This window comes from Motacilla alba, chromosome 7 (assembly GCF_015832195.1).
Source record: "Motacilla alba alba isolate MOTALB_02 chromosome 7, Motacilla_alba_V1.0_pri, whole genome shotgun sequence".
In the NCBI taxonomy this organism is placed as follows: Eukaryota; Metazoa; Chordata; class Aves; order Passeriformes; family Motacillidae; genus Motacilla; species Motacilla alba.
In genome coordinates, this window is record NC_052022.1 from 12287861 (window position 1) to 12308510 (window position 20650).

At 42.1% G+C, this 20650-nt stretch overlaps 1 protein-coding gene across 5 annotated transcripts; it reads left to right on the top strand.

Moving 5' to 3' along the window:
* Positions 1-1974: 1974 nt before the first annotated feature.
* On the top strand, positions 1975-20555 carry LOC119703034 (leucine-zipper-like transcriptional regulator 1). Of its 5 annotated transcripts, none has more exons than XM_038142152.1 (9): positions 1975-3086; positions 3630-3744; positions 10443-10704; positions 11462-11541; positions 12316-12394; positions 13879-13925; positions 14697-14817; positions 15714-15900; positions 16234-20555. In XM_038142152.1, the coding sequence occupies exons 2-9, from the start codon at positions 3724-3726 to the stop codon at positions 16898-16900; spliced, it is 1464 nt and encodes a 487-aa protein (XP_037998080.1). In that variant the 5' UTR covers positions 1975-3086; positions 3630-3723; the 3' UTR covers positions 16901-20555. The 5 variants fall into 5 exon arrangements, with proteins under 5 accessions (XP_037998080.1, XP_037998079.1, XP_037998081.1 ...); XM_038142151.1 differs by having other exon boundaries at positions 1976-3086; positions 3630-3737; XM_038142153.1 differs by lacking the exon at positions 3630-3744 and having other exon boundaries at positions 1978-3086.
* The last annotated feature ends 95 nt before the right edge of the window (positions 20556-20650 follow it).

Genomic DNA, 20650 nt, shown 5'->3' on the forward strand with positions numbered 1-20650 from the left:
ACAGGAAACGTGGTTTGGGAATCTAGGCGTGATACAAGGTCAGACACAGCTCACTGGGGTTTTTCCACCATCTCTGTTTTAGACTTAGGAACTCAAATTCTGCTCTAAACATTTATTTTTTGGACTTGGCCTGTAGCCAATAAAATAATCTTTGGTTGAAACCCCATGTATTTCATGCCAGTTGTACTGATCTACCTTATTCTCTGTTTCACCCTCCCCCATCTGCAATGTTTTCCTTTGTACTTAACAGTATCTCTTGCAGTGCAGATGTGTAGGGATGATTATGAATGATTCATGGATTTGTTTGGCCTGATTGCCCACAGATTAAATAATTTCATACAATGTTCCCATTAGCATTATAAGCATCTTACTTCTAAACAGGAATTGAGTTACCTGGGGTTGTGGAGGCACCACTGCCGTTAATACTTAGACGGCAGATCTCATCCCAATGAGCAGCCCTTTCTGCCAGGTCTCTTTAGGAGATGCAGAAACAGGAAAAACAATACTTTTCTTTCTAAGAAAAATTCCATTTTGATGCATCATTTGCAGTAACATGTGAAATGAGATGCTGAAGGTTCAGGCTGATCCTAAGAGCAGAACAACAGTGGAGTTTCTCCCTCTAATTTCTGAAAGTGGGGTGCACATAAAACTGAGAATTTCACATTTTTATGATCATTTACTTCTACTTCACATTTCACTCTGTTCAAGAATGAAAAAGTATACACTAAATTAGTACAAATAAACTATTTTACCTAGAATTGGTCTAGCCAAAGCAGTCATATTCAAAATTGTATGAAATATTAACAAGTGTGGAAAAGAAAATATACACAAACATTTTGCATTGAAGAATAAGGACTCAAATGCTGAAAATGAGACTCATTTTCCAGGACTAAAATTATTGTGATTTGACTTACGAATTTCATGTGGTACAATTGCTTTGAGACAAGGAAAGTGAGAGACTGGTAAATCAGCTCTTTGTGTGCTCTGTAGCAATCATCATATTATGGATATGTGGTGGAATGACACAATGAGTAATTTATATGTCTTAATTCCACAGCAGTTAAGTCAATAACAAAAAAAAAAAAAAAAGTATCTTCAGACATTTTCAAAGCAGTTTGATTAATTTTCTGTTTATGAAACCCATGCTGCAATCCACAATTAATTATTTTTTTAAAAAAAAATCAGAAAAAGAAAGTAAAAAGAAAAAAAAATCAGAAAAAATAAGTCTTCCCTTAAAAAAAAAAAAAAAAGCAAACCCCAAATACTTATTATCAGAAACACACATATATTACAATACAGTTTCCTCACATTTGTCCAATAAAACAGAACAAATTTGGCTAGTGTTTTCTTAGGTAAACTGCTTTCTCCTGGATAAAATTTTACTGCTGGCTCCTGTACACAGGGAAAGGAAATTATCTTCTTGGAATGCAAGTGCTCTGTCAGTGCAAAAGGCTGCAGTGGGCAGTTGCAGCAACAGGATTAATGACTTGCTGGCAAGAGAAGCTTTGAGCAAAGGTGGGATACAGACACAATCACAATTTACATTTTCTGACACCTTTGCTGGGGCTTTCTACTCAGGATAAAAAAAAAATCATTGGGGGGTGTCTAAATTTAGTGAATCCTTCATACCATTCATATTTGATCAGACTGGAAATGAAAAGACAACTGGCAAAATCTCACCCTTCCAGGGTGCAGACCTCAAAGGAAGAGCTAAAGACAAGTGCAGATCTGCCACCTCCTGTTTCTAGCGTGGACAATACAACGACGGAAATAATTAGCTAATCTTTCATTTAAATAAAGCTTTTTGGGGGAAAGGCTAAAAATAAACCCTGATTCATTCCTTGTCAGGGAAGTTTCTTCTGTCAATTATCACATTGTTACTGCTGTTTTTAATCTAGTCAGATGGTGAGATTGGCAATCCTTTCTGCAGGGGCTTCTGGGTGTTATTTTGTGGAGAATCTTACTTGAAGGACTGATTACTGCTTTTATGGGAGCCAGTGGGAGTTTGGCCACAGTCCTTCATGCATGTTAATTTGAGGGACTTCCAAATGTTAGCTAATGATCTCAGAGTTCTTTTTATGAAATGTGTGTGGGTTTGGTTTGGGGTTTGGGTTTTGTTGTTGGGTTGTTGGTGTTTTTTTTAATTCCTAGGAGAACACAATTAAGGCTGGAGAAAGTGCTGCTCTGTAGCTCTGGACTGGCCTCTCAATAACACCCGAGTTCTAGAATGAAAAAATTCAGAAGCACACATTGCTACTACAGTCAGCTATATTATACTTAATATCTTAAAATCAAATATATTCGCATTATTTATATAGTCCACACCATTTGCTTTGCATTGCTGTGGACTGGGTCTATCTGTCGGCCTTCACTTGCAGCTACCTAAGTAGCTCTTTTTTTAGGAACAATACGAAGGGGAAAGCTTTAGCCTCCGCCTCAAAGCAGGGAAATATGTCAGCATGGAAAATAGATGCACGTGTGGGTGGGGGAGTTTCATTCCTGTTTTCTGAAGCCTTATGTAGCTGTAAACGAGAAACAGGCAAAAAAGCGAGCCGGTGGCAGCCGAACGGAAAGCCAAGGACACAAGTCCAAGCAAGCACTGGGGCTGCGGCTCACTGAAAAGCGTGCAAAGCGATCTTTGGGCTGAACGCTGACTTGAAAGGGCTTGAAGCGGAGCACGCAAACAAACACCGCTCTCCGTCCTCCCCCTTCCCACAGCCGCTATCACAGAAAAAAACCCCGAAAGTTACAGAGATGTTTGTTTCTGGCTGCGCTCAGGCCAGAAACGAGATTCTGCACTTTCCCCATGACTCTCAGGGCAGTTAACGACTACGAGACGTTCCTCCCGCAAGGAACGCAGCCCGCAGCACCCCGCGCATCCTTGACTCAGCCTCCCCTCCGCGGCGCCGCTCCGGCCGCGCCCCGGCCGCAGGGACACGGACCCCGGAGCCGCCCGCTCGGCCCCGAGCGCGTTCCCACCCCGGGGCGGGCGGCCCCGAGCGGGCCCGGCGGCGTCGCGCAGGCTCCGGGCAGCGGCCGCGCCTCCGCCCGCTCCGGGCCCGCCGCCCGCGGCAGGGGAGGGCAGGGTAAGGCCGGGGGAGGGCGGGGGCGCCCGGCTGCTGCCCCCGCGAGGTGGGGTCGCTGCTGCGGACTGCCGGCCGAGCGGGGCGTGCTGCCGCTCCCGCCCGCGGGTCAGCGCTGCCCCGCTGGGCTCCGTGCCTGGGGCGGGTGCCTGGGGCGGGCCGAGGGGCAGCAGCGGGCGCGGCCAGGCTTGGTGACCCCCTGCGGCATGCCGGCTGACGGGACTGTTTTTCCTTCTCTTCTTTTCCTTGCCCCGTCTCGGTGGGGACAAGCCCAGCCGTGGTGGGGAGCAGAGGAGAGGGCGCCGAGGCCTGCCCGCCGGCGGGGGCTCCTGCAGCCGCCAGAGCTGGCCCGGGGCCCGCCGGGGAGCCGCGCCCGGGCTCCAGGGGGACGAGGGGCGCTGAGGGAAGGCGCTGAGGGCGCTGAGCAGCGCTCATGCACGCCCAGCAGCCCTGGGAACACCGGCACAGCCTGGCCGTGCACACCGCGGCACTGCTGGACAGCGGGGCTGTGGGCAGCTGTGCACAAAGTGTCGCTTTCACTCAAAGGTACGAAAAGAAACAAAGCGCATGAAAGGAAGGAAGCGCCCTCAGCGCTCAGCAGCCAGGAGACCGCTGGGGACAGGGACCTGCCGCTTCCGCGATGCTGCGCAGGAGGTCTGTGGTAGGAATTGCCAGAGCTCTTGCCTGCTTCCAGTTTAGGAGATTCACCACCCTCTTTTTGCTCATTCCCTTTTCCACAGTCAAAGAGCATAAAGCACAAAAATGCCTTCTATCGAGCAAAAGACAAACAAAGAAATGCAACCATCCAAAACCCGAGCCAAAGTGCATCTGGCTTGGGATGAATACTGGACCATGTCAGCTGGGAGTGAGAAATTTTCAGAAGGCTGGACTCCAGTCCAAAACGGACCCTGTCATTTGGAGTCTGAATATGAAAACAGCTTGCAAAATATTTTTTCAGGCTTCTGACAAAAGAGTTGGTCCTTCTTTTGCTCTGGTATCTAGGCTACATTGTGCAGGCTCATGCATATCACTGGTTTTATTCACATGAGTAATTCCATTTGAATTTGGAGCGACAACGTGTATGTGTAAAGTTACTCATATGCTTTCTGTCTCTTTTATATATTGAAATGATGTGGGTTTTGTTTTTTTTCCATTTGATGGTGCAGCCCAGTAACTGTTGGCATCACGGTTATTGTGAACCATCACAGTTGTTATTATTACTGTTTGTCAGCTGACACCTTTGTTTTCCTTGCCAGACTGAAATGCAGCTATTCCTCTCTATGCAATCTATTTCAGAAATGCAATTATAGCATGTTTTTATGCAGTCATCTTTACCTGATGGTGTAAATTCATCTCTCCATAAAAGATCTTTTTGTACTCAGCTTTTCCTCCAGTCATGACTGACAGTCATTCCAGTTGTGCCATCTGAGTTTTTCTCACACAAGTCTCTCATGACTTCTCCCATACAGAATAATCTAAATTCATACTGATTCTAACAGGATATCTGGATGTTTTAGTATCTGCCAGCTGGGATTTTTTATTTTTCTGATTGCCAAATGCCCTTTCTTTCCTCCTTCATATTTCTTCAAGCTACAGCTTCTGCTATTCTCATAACCTTGTATGTCTTCTCTACCTCATTGCTGCATTTTTGTCTAAGGGCAAAATGTCACGGGGACAAGAAAAACACAATGTCTGTCTTCCATGAAGTGTGGCATTAAGTTTTAAGTGTGACTGAGTGTTTTATTAGATGCTTCTTTTCCTCAGTCAGGGGATATAAAGAACAACCAAGCAAAATTCAATGCTGACTTTTTGGTTTTAATGGCAGATAATAGTTTTTTCACTGATAGACTCTCAGCTGTCAGGCACATACTCTAGTACCTTAATTCATGCCTGAGGAGAGTAGTCAGGCTGAGCAGCCACTGACTCCTTTGTCAACCAGAATCTTTCTTCCTAACCTAGAAAATTTTGTGAATTAGTGTGAGTAGAGTCTCCCCTAGGAAATAAAGTATTTTGAAGTTACTTCAGCAGCAGGTCACAAGCTGTCAAGAAGATGCATTCAGTCACACCTAAGGACAGATTTATTACATTCAGTCTCCAGGGGACCTGCCTACTGTACCTTGAAAGAATCCAGCTAGTTTTTATGAAATCTCCAAATGATGCCTTCTAGGAACACTGAGAACTGCTCTTTCTGGGGGAAGGGTGATGACCTGTGCATTGAAATGACCTGCTCCAGTGGTGACAGTACAAATTACTTCTAAGGAAAGGCTAAAAGGCCAAATACATCTCAAGACTGCCCTGAGAATATAGTGGGAATTTCTCATTTCTTTCCTGATAAAGTCTGAGGATCAGGAGCTGTATTTCCTCCCTCTGTCATACCTAGAAGATGCAAAATCACCTGTTTGTCTCGGGTAATTTCTGAAGAGCTGCCCCGCTGCAGCAACACTTCACAGCCAGGGTGTCCATTCCACTCTCCATTGTGCTGAGACCACAGCAGAGACTGAGTTCTGCCTATGGGTGGAGTCACCAATAGGACCCTAAATAAGATTGAAATAGCAGATTAGCTTCCTAAAGTAAATATCCTATTAAGGACCATAAATAAATAAAACCCATATACACACTGATTATGAGCATGAACTTTTGATCACACATGACTGCTACCCTGAATTTATATATCCATAACATGCTATACTTGTGCCACCCATGCATGTGTATTTAGGGAAGCTCTTTCTCAGAAAATTCATTCAAAATTGAGATGCAGTTAAATGGTTAATTGCAAATGTAAATTGTAATTAACAGATTACATGGGGAGGTCTACTAATCAAAACTATATATTCTAATTTTTAGTATTTTAAAAAGCCCATTCTTAAAAAAAAACAAACTATCAAACAACTAACAAACAAAAACCAAATAAAAAATCCCCAGTAAATGAAATTTTAATTTACTAAGGAAACTAAGGTGGGAAAAATGTATTCACTTTCATCTTACCATAAAACATATTTAAATACAGTGGGAAAGGCAATTTCCCGATTCATATGCTGGAAGTGTATATAAAAATGTAACAAGCCCAGAAATATTTAAAATACTGAATTTCTTTTTTCCAGATACTTCCCTCTCCACCACATCTGGCAAATAGATGAAATATTTACTGTATTATTCTAAACCAAGTTTGTATTTCTGTGTGTGATAAATTTGTTTACTTAAAAATAAGAACTATACCTAGCTTATAGAAAATACAACTGCATATATTTATATTTATTTAATAAGTTAATTTAGTACTACTTAAGAATTCACTTTGTAACAGAGATGAAATAGTGTAACAAAACACTAACAACTAAAGGATTTTCATTCTTGGGTGAAAGCTTCTAGGAAAAAAAAAGACAATGTGTTAATAATGTCAATTTGAAAATTTTAATTTTGCAAGGATACACAAGCATAAATTTATTATGAACTTCTAAAATTAAAGCTTTAATATTAATGTGATCTGAATTAAAGAAAAAGCAATCTCTTGCCTGCAGAGCTCCAGAAACAGGCAGTGAGCTTTTCTCTGGGAGAGATTGATGATGTTCTCTCTGTTGTGCAGTGATGGTGCCAATGCCCTTGGTGCTGTGGCACTGCTCTCTCCAGAAGGAGCAGTTACATACAGAGCCTTACAGCATCGAGAAACTGTAAATATATGTTTTATAATATAATAGAACATATTATAGAAACTGTAATATATGCTGTTTCAGAAGAGTTGCCCCCTTTACAATACCTGTTCATGTCAGAAAGCATTTTGAAGCACTGAGATGTAGCAGTGATCATGTTTATAAATACTGCTCTAAACTTGTTAAAATTCAACCGAGAGTTATTCAGATAAAAGCTTTCCAGTTTTTCTGTCAGCTTTTAGTATGTCTGCTCTAAGCTTTACTCAGACAACAGCGTTGTTATTGTTTTACTTGAAAGTACCTGTCTTTCTTCTGAACCCTGTAATCAGGATGGAGCCGTGTCTTCTGCTTTGATTTGTCATTTTACAAACCCTCCTTCTGTCCTTCAGCTTCTCCCTGTAAGAAGCAATACCTCTTTCTGTTCCCTTCCTTTTGTCTTGACTCCTGCACTTGTAAGCTCAGTCATGTGGTAATTGCATGTTTTACAACACGTGGCAAAGCCAGGCCCTTATTCCAGTTCAGAATGCTCATAATACAGAACTGTCACAGACACCCAACAGTCCCATTCACATTTTCAGGTTGCAACTCTGAAGCTGAGCATCTCTGAAAATTACTTCCTGTATTTTGAAAAAAACAAAAAAACAAACCAAAACAAAAAAATACCCACCACAGAAACAGTTCGGGTTATTTTGAGTTTAGGAAAAAATAAAATAGCAAATAGCAATAGAGGATACTAAATTTATCACACATAATGAAGCATTGCAAGTAAACATGATATACTGAAAAAATGCCTTTTTGTCCATTCTAAACAAGTTGGGTTTGTTTCTAAAACTTTGTAAGGGCCTTGCAAGTCTCCAGAGCTTCCTCATTCATGCAGGCAGTCCCGTTAGAACAAGACTTACAATAAAACCACCTCTAGAGCCAAAGTTTCTGGGATAAGTACAAATGGGAAGATCTGTTATTATTTTTGAAAAGCAGCAAAACATCAAGTTGCCTAGTGAGAAAATGCAGTGTTCTGCCTGGAAAAGTTCAAGGCTTGAGTTCAGAAAACTGGGTCATTAATAAAAAAAACTCAAAACAGAACAAGATTTCCTACCTGGGCCTCTCCCCATATGAGTGGTTTCATATCTCATTATATTCGAAAAAGCTTGATCATTTTAAAAATGAAACTTTTCTGAGTGTATTGAAAACAGATGGAAATGAATCAAGGGGCCGAGATAGAAAAAAGCTTTAATGAAGATCTGTTTAAGCAATACTTTAAATAAATAAATCATTTGTCCGAGAAACCACATCTATCAGAAATATAAATAATTATATAATGAACATATAAACTACATTTCCTGAAGTAATTCCTGTCTTGCTACATTTCCTGAATTAGTTGTATTATGAAACAGTAGTGGAGCGCCATTAATTGGTACACACTCAGTGCTGTAGTTACTGCACTAATTGCAGCTCTCCAGGCCCTCCACTCAGCTCCTCCAGCCCTTTAACAATTGGGATTGATTGCATAGGAGCTATTTTTAGAATGGAATAGCAGAAGACTTTGGAGAGCAGCAGACATTTCTGTGTGTGCTACAGCTGGTTTTGGGGGGGAAAAAATTGAATAAAAATGTTCAGAGTTGTCTTTTTGGATTTTTTTTTCTGAAGTCAGAGCTTCCTGTTGGATAACTGATACTGTATCAAGTTGAAACTGAGGTCACTGGTGCAGGACACAGAGGACAAGGCTCAGTGACATTGTTCTCAGAAGAGGAGCAGCTTTTCTTTGAAAATGGCACTGCTCAGGTTGACAGTAGATGAACTCTAGTGGGTTGGGTTCTGTAGACAGGCAATCCGGGAGTCAAGTTTGCAGTTTAAAATACCAATGATGAAAGACAAGATTCATTATTAACTTGGTGGGGCTTTTTCCCCAGCTCTGAAGTGAAGCAGTTAACTGATTGTTAGGGATTGTAGGTCTGCTTCCAAGAATGCTTCAGCTGAGAGTAAATGGCCGAGATCCTCAAGGGCCAGCCCATGCTGAAAAGGTGTGACTGGGAGGTGACACCCATTCAGTTTGTCCTGCTCGCCTGCCTTGCAAGAGTTCAGCTGGGCTAGATAAACAACTGGACAGGACTTTGTTGCTAATCTGTTATATGAAGTCAGGGCTGTCATCATCTCTGAATGTTTCTACAACAGGAGGCAAGGCTTGGAGGAAGAAAAACAAGCAGAAATATGTAAGAAGAATAACCAGCTTTATAACTGAGAAACCATAAACAGCAAGGGTACAAACCTGTTTTACCTTTGAAAAGTATTAGTAACCTATCACCCTTTTCAGAGTTAATGACATCAGTAGCAGTAATACCTTGGCACTGTTACACTGCACTGCATCAGCAAATTTGAAGTGCTGTGTTAAGGAAGTGACTGTCCCCATTTAGTTGTGGAAGTGAATGATTTGGCTGTGGGTTGCTCAGAAGCTTGGCAGAGTTAGGGAGATAATCCCTGTTTCATGCCTTCAGCTGCTTTTCCCTTTTCAATGGGATGCCAGAAAGCATTAGGGACTTACACACCTATAACATGTCATTACTTCATATCTGCTAATTCCCCTGGACATGAGAAATGCACCCTTAGTAAGTGCCACCCATCTTTGTATTCCTTCAGAGAAACATATAAAGAATATACTTCAGTTTCTACAGTAATAGCTTACAATACTGGTTTGCATAAAAAAATCCCAAAATTGAAGTAGTTAATCTTGCCTGAATATGCTGCAAGAGATTCTCTAGCATCTCTTTGTCACCGAATATATTCCAGTCTTAAAAAGGGTAAATTTTAGAGATTAATTGGATGATAAGCTAGGTACAATTTCATATTAATATGAAATATAACTGGCTTTTGTATCTAGCTTGTTTTACTGTAATCTTAATCTTTGTTCTTCCTCAAGTTAAGTGCAGCTTGCCCTGGACTTACACATTACAGTTAGGTAACTGACTCTTCCCTATTGATTTCCATCCTGGGTTCTCAATGCAGCTGGAATCTGGCTCCCACTGAAAAGTCTTGGAATTGCGAGACATTCAAAAAATGAATTTTGTCACTTCATTTGGTGACATGCCACCTCAGACGCATTATCAACACAAATTCCAAAATCTGGTCTAATGCTGGGGGGGGAGGGGGGGGTGGTCTTGGCTTTTTGGATGTTAAAATAAGCCACTGTTTTGAAGAGGATTAATAGAAGAATGTTTTCCTGGTACTCATGTCTTCACAGAGCACAGTGACATCTTGTGGCGTGGGAAAGGCCGGTGTCATTTTTTTTCCCAGATGCATCCTCATTTCAGCAGGTTTACAGATAAAAGTCTAAACAAATTCTGGACAACTGCTAATGCATTACTTCCATCTGTAATACTCACTCTTTCCAAAGTTGCTTTTAGTACAGGTTTGTCTAAAGTACTCTTTTAGTTGTGAAAAAAGACCAAGTCCTGGTATTGTAAATGTAGTGTGTTGGAGCTTCATTGATTTCAGTTCACTGATATTCCTTGTAAAACTTTCAGCTTCAGGAATGTTCCTGTCCCAGCCTCAGTGGTACAAGAATCTGAGTCAGAATTTCAGGTGCTTTACTCAAATTAGTGTATTATCACAGATGGACAATGCTGTCCAATGTTGCTTTTGATGGGATTGAAAAGAAAACACAGTGACATTTTATTATAAGGTGAAGACTTTTCTTTTTTCCTTTTTTGTCTCTTTGCAGACCAAACAGGGTTTAGCCCTGTCCCTGATATTTTGGGACCCTCCTCTGACATGGCTTCCCTTTGCAAGTCGATCCTTGGCTAAGATCCTGGTTATCGGCATGAAGGGCAGAGCTGCCCGCGGTGCGCGGGGAGCGGCCGAGGCGCAGCAGCCGCGTCCCTGCGACCGATACAAGCACGCCTGTGCTGTTTGCAGAGGCTTTGTTTATCTCTACGGAGGGCACGGCAGCACCACGCTGAGGGACTTCTGGAGATACCACACAGGTGAGCTGGCGCTCTCTTGTATGTCAGGATTAAAGCAATTCTGCATCAGTCATCGTGAAATTGACGTGCTCTGTGCTTAACAGATTATCCTCATTTAAGATCTTTCTGTCACAGGGCTGGATAAACTGCTTTTTGTTCATTGGGCAGATGGGGGATGTTTGCTCCTCTTGAAAGTGTGCCACAAAATTTTGATTTCAGTTCAGTTCCTTTTGGTTTTGGGTTTTTTTTCCCTCGACCAGAAATACTGAGTCATTTAAAATATCCTGGTTCTAGCAAGGGATATCAATGAGCGTTCCTGACTTTCTAACACAGCAATAGTTCATGCATGTAAGCGTGCACAAAGGGAACATGTGAATGCAACACTTTGAACCTACAAAGGTTTGTAGTATCAAAGCACAATCAAATACAAGCCTTTGTATTTTTTTACTTGAGGTACAGTTTTCCTTGGTCAGTTTTTACTGGAATAAAACAGAATTGTGCTGGGGTTTGTGCTTATGGAATTGTCCAGATTTGACTTCGGTAACAATTAAAATACAAGCAATAGCAATTATTATATTTAAATGTAATATTACTATCATATTTAAATTTGCTATTTGCTAAATAGAAAAAATGCATATATTTAATTTTTAACAGAGGAAAGATGACAAAATGCTTCATTTTAAGCAACACAGCCACATTCAAAGCCTACCTTTTCACCTTTTCCCTACTGTTTATGCGTTGAGTACACCACTGTCTTAACTTTAGCTTTGATTTATAGTGAAAAACGAATGGGAAATGTTGGATTGCTCAAAAGATGGTCCAGAAGAACTGGAAGAACATTCAATGGTGGCTTATAAGGTAGTAGACCAGGATTATATTGTCCATATCCTGACATTTTATTTCCCACTATACAGTGCAATAAAATGCCTTAGGTATTATGTGCTGAAATACTATGCCCAGAAAGCATTTTTGTGTTGTTGCAGTTCTGGATGTAGCTGCACCAATGTTTGGAAATCTTTCTGAACAGAGTAATTCAGCTCTGCAGCAGCCCCCTGGTTTCCTCAGTCAGTGCTCAATAAGTAGCAGTAATACCAGATAAAGACCCTGGCAGCACTTTCTCTGACTTGTCTGTGCAGTTGTAACAGTTGCTCTGAATTCATTTGCATGATCAGCTACGGCATAAAAACATTCACTACAGAACTCGCGTAGAAGAGGGACGGGGGAGTAGCAAAGTAAGAATTACAGCCCTGCCTGTGAGAGGAAGACAGAATTTAGGATATCAAGAGCTACCACACAATGAAACAGTTCTCTAAACATGCATAATCCAATATACCTGAGGAATGCCTCCAGAGAGCTCCAGATTCCCAGCCCTGAAGCTGCCCCAGGCTGACAAGGAATGAGCAGTTCTGAAATACTGTCCCCATTAAACAGCCGAGTGCTCTTCAGGGCTTCCACTGGGAGAGAATAAAGAGAGAATAATTAAAAGTTGGTGGCTTTTTGGTATTGTTAAAAGATCATCATATTGTTAACTATATTTTGCTGATAGCAACCTTAGCATTTAAGAATTGTTTTAAAAATTATTTTCATGCTATGAGCCTTCCTGTAAGTGATAAATATTTGTGCATTTTGCAGGGCAGCCTGTATATTTTTGGTGGCATGGTGGATTCTGCTTTCACACAAGGAAAAACTCCTCTCTGGATATATGACATTGGTATGATACACAATAGCCAGTCTTTTCCATGGGACATAGGCAGTAATAAATAATGAGAACCAAACTGTTTTCTGCTGCTTGTAACAGAGCCTTCCTTAAGCTTTACAACAAGTAATGTGTGTAAAACTGTGTGCATATTTTCCCCTCAAAATTAGGCTGTTAAGCTATCAGAGATGCAGGTCTTCAATTAGAGAGGATTTATGGGAAAATTTTATGTATTTTAAGGTCTCAGAATTTCCATTCCTCCCTCTCTCCTTCTTACATTTACTATTTGATCATAAGACCTGATAATTCATGTATTATTTAATTTTTATTTTTAATGCCACATGTATTTTAAAAACCAAGTTCTTATGGAAGAAAGTAGATCAGTAAAATATATCTCATTTGTACTTTTACTGAAGAAACACATAAGCTAGAGCAAGAGAAATCAAACATTAAATAAGGAAAATTAACATCAACATTTTATAACATGGATTTTTTTTCTCCTAAGAACAAACATCTGGGATCTCTTAAGTGTGTATTCTAATAAAAACAGCGCAGCATTTGAATTTAATAGCAATGTCATACACCATGGATTCACCCTTTGGAAATCCTGTGTACAGGAATAGCTGTTATTTTGATGTCAGACTGGGAGGGGAGAGAGAGAGGCTCAGTTCCTTTTGAGCCAGTAAATCTTGTGTCCAGACCAAGATTTAAGTTTCCTGGCTTTTTTTGCTACTTCACTATGTAACTTTAAGTCAATGGGGTTTTTTCAGTCCTTCCTTTGTGTTTTCCACCAGTTGTCTGAGATAACCTGCTGGAAGAAAGAAAAGCCTCAGAACATATTTTAAAGGAGAATGCATCTTATTACTCACAGTACTTACCAGTGGAAATTGGAAATGAGTTATTCAACATTGGTTGTGTGTCTGGCTGTTTCATAGTTATTACTTAACATCTTTTGGCAAGAATAGCTTTAAGCAATGCAAGCCTGCACTGATTTCTCATTGTACCTCTGTGCTGCGTTATCTGATATTTGCTCTCCGTCACGGCGATCCCAGATCTGTGATTGCTGGCTGTTATTTGAGGGCTATTTTAGGGACCCATGAAAAAGAACAAGAAAGAATAAGTCTGCCATAATAAGGTGTGTGTGGTAAGCAGAGGGAGTCATACATCCATAGGGAAACCTGGTATTCCTACAAGTTCAGAAAATGATGAAAATCACAGGTTACTTCAGCATTATGAAATTCAGCTTTAGGAAACAGGAATCCAGTGTGGCACCTGTGTGATTCTGTATCAGATAAGGATAGAGGAAAACTGCTCAAACTGTGTCTCCTGCGAGTCTCTTAGTGCTGCTGTCCTAGCGAGATTTCTTCAGCCTTGTCGGTAGAAAACACCAGGACGAGACTTCCTTGAAAACGAGCTGTGTAATTTGAGCCATTACTGTGGGAGGAGTGTCCTCTTGCGGTGCGGGATCTAAACTGCGCTTTATTAACTCAATCCCCCAGATTCCGCAAGATGGACAGAGAGCTGCAACGAACCAGCAGAGACGGAGGTAAGGAGCCAGGAAGTGGGGAATGTGTGAATCAAATGCCTGTTGCTTTGTTGATTAAACAGATTGCTATGAAATATGTTCCCCCAAACAGTTCCAATCTCATCTCTTCAGAGACATGTGGCAGTACTTTATTTCTTTGCACTTTCAATAACTTAAGGCTTTTTCCTTCTTCAAAACAGTGTTTAAAAATACTGCTCTTAAATTTTAAGTCCTATATAAGAAGTTAAGTCCTCTCCTCTGCCGCTTCTTCTGTTTTTCTGAAATCCATATCAAGAAAACTAATTTTAAATGGAATATTGCAACCATACGTGAAGCCTGTGCTTTTAAAAGTAGGGTTGTGAAAACAGATTGGCAGCCACGCTAATACGCTTTGGAACGTGAAGTGCTGCAGCATTTTTCAATTTTTCAGTGTGAACACGTGGACTCACCAAGTTACTGCCACTTCTAATTGAAACTTGAGTGGAAGCATTTATGGCTTGGTCTTTTGTGATTGATTTTGTATCACTACACATTAGGAATCACTCATTTTTTGCTACTGAAACTTCATCATCACGATGCTTTTATACCTTGAAATTACGCCCAAAATTTTTTTTCTTTTTAAGATGTGACACAGTTACCACTCCGATTACCATTCCTTGATGGAGGAGTCAAGAGAAAGTTTGGGACTGCAGGGTCATTTGTGGGAAAAAAAAAAAAAAGGTGTATTTCCAAGACAGACATTGCTGCTGATATGACTTTATAGGTTTTGGTGTTATTTTTGAACTGTTCTAGAGCTCTGCACCAGCTAACAGGAAAGGTCACACTGCAGTCGTGTACCATTCCAGCATGTACATCTATGGGGGATACTTTGGCATCAAAGGCATTTCTCAGGAGTTTTGGGAATTCCGTTTTGGTAAGTTAAAAAAGCAGGATAAGGTTTTGATCCAGTGTAAAACAACAACTGCAGCAGGAAAGCTTGCTCTGCTAAGAAAAGTCTTGTCAGTAGAAATGCTGTAAGTTAGTTTTGTCTTCTCTTCGACAACATTTAGTGATAAATTCTGTCAAATTCAATTAATTGCTGGCTGAAATTAATTAGACTATTACACTGGAAAACATTTTGCAGTATTTGCCAGTTTTACAGCTGAAAATCAGGAAGAATGTTTGTTTACTACTCACTAAAATTCTTCAAGGATTACTACAAACTTTTAGATCCAGCAGGGACCCTGATTTCAGCCTATTAATGTCATCTTTTGATCTCAAACCTCCAGCTGACCACAGTGAGTCAAACCTGACAGGAGATAGTTTATTAGCATATTCATTACCAGTCTGATTATTGCAACTGAGATGATTCCCAGAGATTTCTTAAATGCATAACTTGTTATCTAATGGCCATTCTGTCACTATTTTGAAACAAGTGATGGGTTTATCTCATCCTTCCTTCCCTCACAGGGAGAATAAGCATTAATGAATTAACATTTTTGTTGACTGATTTTTTTTCCCTCTAACAGCCAGGAAAGTATCTTTCTGTATCAGAGTCAATGAACTGACAAAGCTGTAGGAAAAACTGCTCTGTAAATAAAATTTCCATGGCATCTGTCACACAGCATCTGACATTTTCATTAAAAGTTTATTTCAAAACTGATTTTTTTAAATCCACTTTTTCAGTGTCAGAATTTAATATGTTAACTCATAATAAGCTTAGAGTAGAAACCCTTATTCTCCAATTGAATAGCTACTTCCTCCAGGAAGTAAATCCTTTCTCAAAGAGGGTAAATTTGATCCATCTATAAATCAGTGGTTTTGTTTCAGATACAGGGAAGTGGTTGTGTGTCTCCAGCCCCTGTCACAGCAGTGGTCCCGGAGCGCGGCACGGCCACTCGGCAGTGGTTTATCACACAGCCATGTACCTCTTTGGGGGGCTGGTGGGGCTCACTGAACAGAGGGACTTGTGGAAGTGGGACTTTGGAAGCAGCAGCTGGTCCAGCATCAGAACAAGGTAAACAAATCTATTTGTTACACTAAAAGAGCAGAGAAGGAGAACTAATCTTACTCTTTGATACTGCGTGCGGGTGGAGAGGGTGACGATCCCTCTTGGTAATTGTAGGGATTGTTCAGATCAGGATGCAGTGCTGCTGCCATCCCTGGGGCTCCAGTTGGCTTTGCTCGGGAGAGCTGTTGGCAAGGCGTTGATGCAGCTGTCAGCAGTGTAATTTTGATGTCCCAATGCAGCTGTTCAGCAGTCATCCTTCTGAGTCAAAAGGAAAACAGAAGCTAAAATCAGTGCTGCGTTTCTGGTCTCCCCTTAACTGCTGGTTTCTCTTACCTTCAGCCAAGGACCTCCTCCAGTGGTAGGTCACGCTTCAATAGTCTGCAAAGACTCTATGCTGATTTTTGGTGGAGGGATTTCAAATTCCAGCCCTAATGATGACCTCTGGAAGTATCGTTTCCATACGCAGACATGGAAGAAGCTTAGTAGTACTACAAAGGGAAACTTTTCTCCTAAAATGTATCACTGCATCTTAGGAATTGGTGCGGATTTCCAAACTACCTCAGATTTCACTGATGCATTCCCTAGCCACTGCAAGAGTGAGCAGAAGGACCATCCCCAGGTGGTGCCCATCCTGAGGCAGTCTGGCTTCTGCAGCTTCTTTCACCCACAGCCCACGCAGCGGAGGAACACCATTGAAATGAAAACCTTCACCCTGCCCCTGGAGCCAGCAGAATTCCCTGCCTTCCAGACCACTTCAGAGGCAGGACTAGGCCCAAACAGAGAGAGGAGCTGTTTGTCTAAGGACAAGTCTCTCCATCTGTTGGCCTGTTCCGGAGAGGCTTTTGCTGCTGCTCAGGCTGTGGGTGCAGAGGAGAGACCCGACTGTGGGTGTGTGGCCACGGGGGGTGGGATCAGCAGTACCAACACGCTGCTGCTCATCGGGGGCAAACCTTTGTCCAGCTTCTCTGAGATCTCCTTCAGGCAAATGGAGTTTGATTGCTTGTGATTACTTTGCTTGCAAAGTGAAGGAATAAATTTCCACCACTGTGGCAGTAGGTGGAAAACCAACTGCTTGCAACTGTCTTCAGCTTCCTATCAGCACGCTGGGGAAAAAAATAATTAAACCTTCTCATCCTTGCTGCGAACAGATTTTTTACAATGTTAGCAAAACCCGACATATATTTAAGTCACAACTTGCATATAAGTTGTGATTTCTGAGAGGAGCTTGTTGAAATGCTGCTCATTTTGTTACTTTCCTCCTGGTCACTTCATACCCTTTCAAATTGGCAATGGCCGACACTGCCTTGAAAATCAGAACTGCAGTAACCCATGCTGGCTCCACAAGATGCCATTTCAGGGGCAAAGCTTGCTCGTTTTGCACTGGCATAAGAGAGAAATACAGTCACATTTGAGGGATTCAGTGAGTCTTAACAGGAATGTTCTCTAAGGTTTTAAAGATTTTATATTCTCGATTATTCTTTGCACAATATATTTGCAACATGAGATGGCCTATGACAATGGAACCCAACAGACAAATCGGCAGGTGAATTCTAGAAGATATTCAAGGATTGTATATAACTTTGAAGAAGTGAAACAGTGAGTGCCCCCTGGAAATCATCAGCAAGGACCAGAGGAAGAGAACAAATGATGTGCCAAATGAGTATTGGCTTTAATGGCTGAACATGGAATCAAAAGAGTTTGATTTCCCACAGCAGGGTGGGGAGGGAGCAGAAAGAGGAGGGCTTGATGGAATGTCACAAAGCATGGGCTATTTTGACTGGTAACTCATGTTTTAGCCCTAAAGAGATTTCTGGTTTTCCAACTCCATCTCTCTTTTATCACCCTATGTAGTATACCTGTTACAGATTTCCTCTCTGTAGTGGTAAGTTCTGAGTTCATGTATGGTTTTTCCTTGCTGAAAAGAAAAAGTGCTTGTTTTGCAGTGTTCAAAGCATTTATATCCATAGAAGTTATTAAATACCAGCCTTCTGACAGAACAGCAGCTGTCTGTAAGAGCTGCTGGTATCTGAAATTACCTGAAAGTTAATACTTCCAAATATTTTAAAAATTCACTTTTCAAAAGTTTCATTGGAATAATGACTTTGAAGTGATGTACAGATTTCAAGAATATTTAGAGATACTTTCATCATCTCTTCACAAGTAACTGTCATGTGAATTCAACAGGAGAATTATAGATGGATTTGCAAAAGCTACATAAGAGTTACTTGGACCATAAGAGATCCATGAACCTTACCTGGCAAGAGAGGGTTGTACACTGCCACGTGAATAAAGCCTGCTCCGTTTCCTAACACTGTGTGCTCATGTTCACCTTTATGAGTCTAAAATATGTGTTCGTATTTTCTAACTGAACAAAAATCTTACCTTTCTGACCAAGGAACACGATTCTGCGAGCCCCAGTCATTTCCCTGCACTTCAGCTGGCTTTGAGGGCTGCCCAGGCTTTGAATTTCTCCTCCAAGTACAAGAATTTCCCAGTTTGAGGAGGTTTGTTTGGAAAGGACATCAATACAGCAACTGAGCTGAGCATGTACTCAGCACTGCAGTTTTAAATCAGCAGCTTGTTTTCCTCGTGCTGACTGACATGTCTGTTTTGGCTTTATCCTGAGCGCTGCCGTAACATACAGCCTTTTATCTAGGATTGACAAGGGAAGGAAATTTAACTGGAAAGGGCAACAATAAACCAGTGATTTTTCCAAGTCACGCGAAGGCCTCCTGGCAGGTAGCGGTATCCTGGGGATGTGCAAGAGCCCCAGGAAAATGCCATCCAGCCTCTGCCATTCCTTTCTTCCTGCCCCCTCAAACTCTCTTCCCTTTGGCAGCCCCACGAAGGGTTTAACATTTACTCGGAGCCAACGCAGGCGGGACACAAGCCAGCCCAAAGGCAATGGCTTGGCACGGGCAGGAAAAAGCAGCTTGGAGTGAGCCCATCTCCCCTGTTCCCTCCCCTGGGCTCTGCCCGTGTGCCAGGTCAGGTGGGGGCACCGCACTGGCAGCACCACACCCACTCCATCGCCTAAGAGATGCCAAACCTGTCGAGTCAGCCCCAAGGGCCCCGCTGCTCCGTGCCCTGTACAGGGCACGAGGAGAGCAGGGGCTCAGGAAAGGCCTGGCTGCAGGGATGGGGGCTCAGGGCTGCCTCGCAGGAGGCTGAGCCGGAGTTGGCCCCAGCCATGCTGTGCAAGGGGAGAGAGCCCTCATCCTGAAGTGGGGCTCTGTGCTACAGCAGCTTTGCTGAAGCCACTGGAGGCTCTTTCCCCCTTTGTGGCCCATTCCGTGGTCTTCAGAAAACAAGGGTGAGCTCAAGCTGGAAGGGAGGGGTGTTGGGAATTGAAGTGACTGCATCCCACAAATGCCCACAGGAGTGCCTGACACCTCAGTCCACTCTGGGCACGCACAATCCACATTTCAGGTACCCTCTGGTTCCCAGACCTGGGGATGCAATCCTTGCTCACACCACTGTGACGCTTCCTGGGTCATATCCCCTTTCAAACCTGAGCCAGTGCTATCAGCTGCACTGAAAGGGTTCTCAGAGCACCTCACTCCTCTTTTCCCACTGCAGTCATCTTTTCAGAGTGGCAGATAAGAGGCCTTGTGGATGTGCTTATGATATTTCTCCATAACTGTAGCAGTTAATAAGAACTTGTCCCAAGCCCAAGCAAGTGACTAAAAGCTGCTGCCATCTGAAAGCTCGGTGGTGGCCTGCATGAAATAATGAATGGAATTACTCCAGCTAGTGGCAAATATTTAGAAACAAAACACAACACCCCATTTCTGGCTGGGACTGAAGGGGCTGCCACTGAAGTTGGCTGTCTGGAATGTCTCTGAAAAGCAGGGAATCTTGCACATACCTGATTCACTCACAGAACAAAAGCAAAAGGATGCAGCATTCTTGGCAACCTCGTCTGAGACATAAGACGCGCTGTTGTATCATAGATTGTATGTAAGGGAACAAATTGATCAGCGCTAAACATCTCCACACTCATTGTTTTAACTGACATTCAGTTTCTGAACATTAAAATGTATGAATGGCAGAAATATTTTCTTCTAAAATGCAGATATTCAAAGAAGGTTTTTTCAGTTAATAACAGAAAAACCTAAATTTCATTGTTTTGAGTTGTTTCATTGTTTGTTTGTTTCATTGTTTTGAGTTGTAAGTGGATTTGAAGAATAATGCAGTCATTTATCAGTGGGATCACAGTTTGACCTATGCAACAAATTATGCCACAAAAGAAAGTATCTCCTATGAGCTTAGTCATTAGGATGGAGTAATTTCTCTTCCTTTTGATACTTTCCAAATAGTTTTTGAGAAACAAAGATGATCAAAGGGTTTAGTTGCCCTCTGCTGCCATCTTTAGCATTTAGCCAAAGTCAGAGCTTGGGAGTAAACAGTTCCCTTTCAACAGTCATTAGTGCTGCTGCACTTGAGAGCACAGCCCAGTCCCGTGTGGAGACAAGAGCGAGGGTGCTCGGTTCACCTGCCCTGGAACCACACCGGGAGCTCGGGCTCCCCTTCTGGGCACACGCCTCGGGACTGGTTTGCAAAGGCACTGCACACCTGACAGTCATCCTGGACAGTCTCAGCTCTGTTGGAAAAAAGGCATTTAATCCTTTAGCATCTACCTGCAAGCTTTGGTGCTTCCTGAAGTTATGCTTTACCTGACAACAGGCTAAGTTTAGAGCAGCAGCCCAGTGTCCCAAGCCCCAGCCGACACACCTCTGAGTGCTGTGCCGATGTA

What these genes read in the sequence shown, in the direction of transcription:
- LOC119703034 (XM_038142151.1), top strand. Translation starts at nt 3,651, where the DNA reads ATGAAAGGAAGGAAGCGCCCTCAGCGCTCAGCAGCCAGGAGACCGCTG. An exon ending in TCTCTGGATATATGACATTG is followed by an intron (nt 12,395 to 13,878) that starts GTATGATACACA and finishes TCAATCCCCCAG; the next exon opens with ATTCCGCAAGATGGACAGAG. An exon ending in TGGTCCAGCATCAGAACAAG is followed by an intron (nt 15,901 to 16,233) that starts GTAAACAAATCT and finishes TCTTACCTTCAG; the next exon opens with CCAAGGACCTCCTCCAGTGG.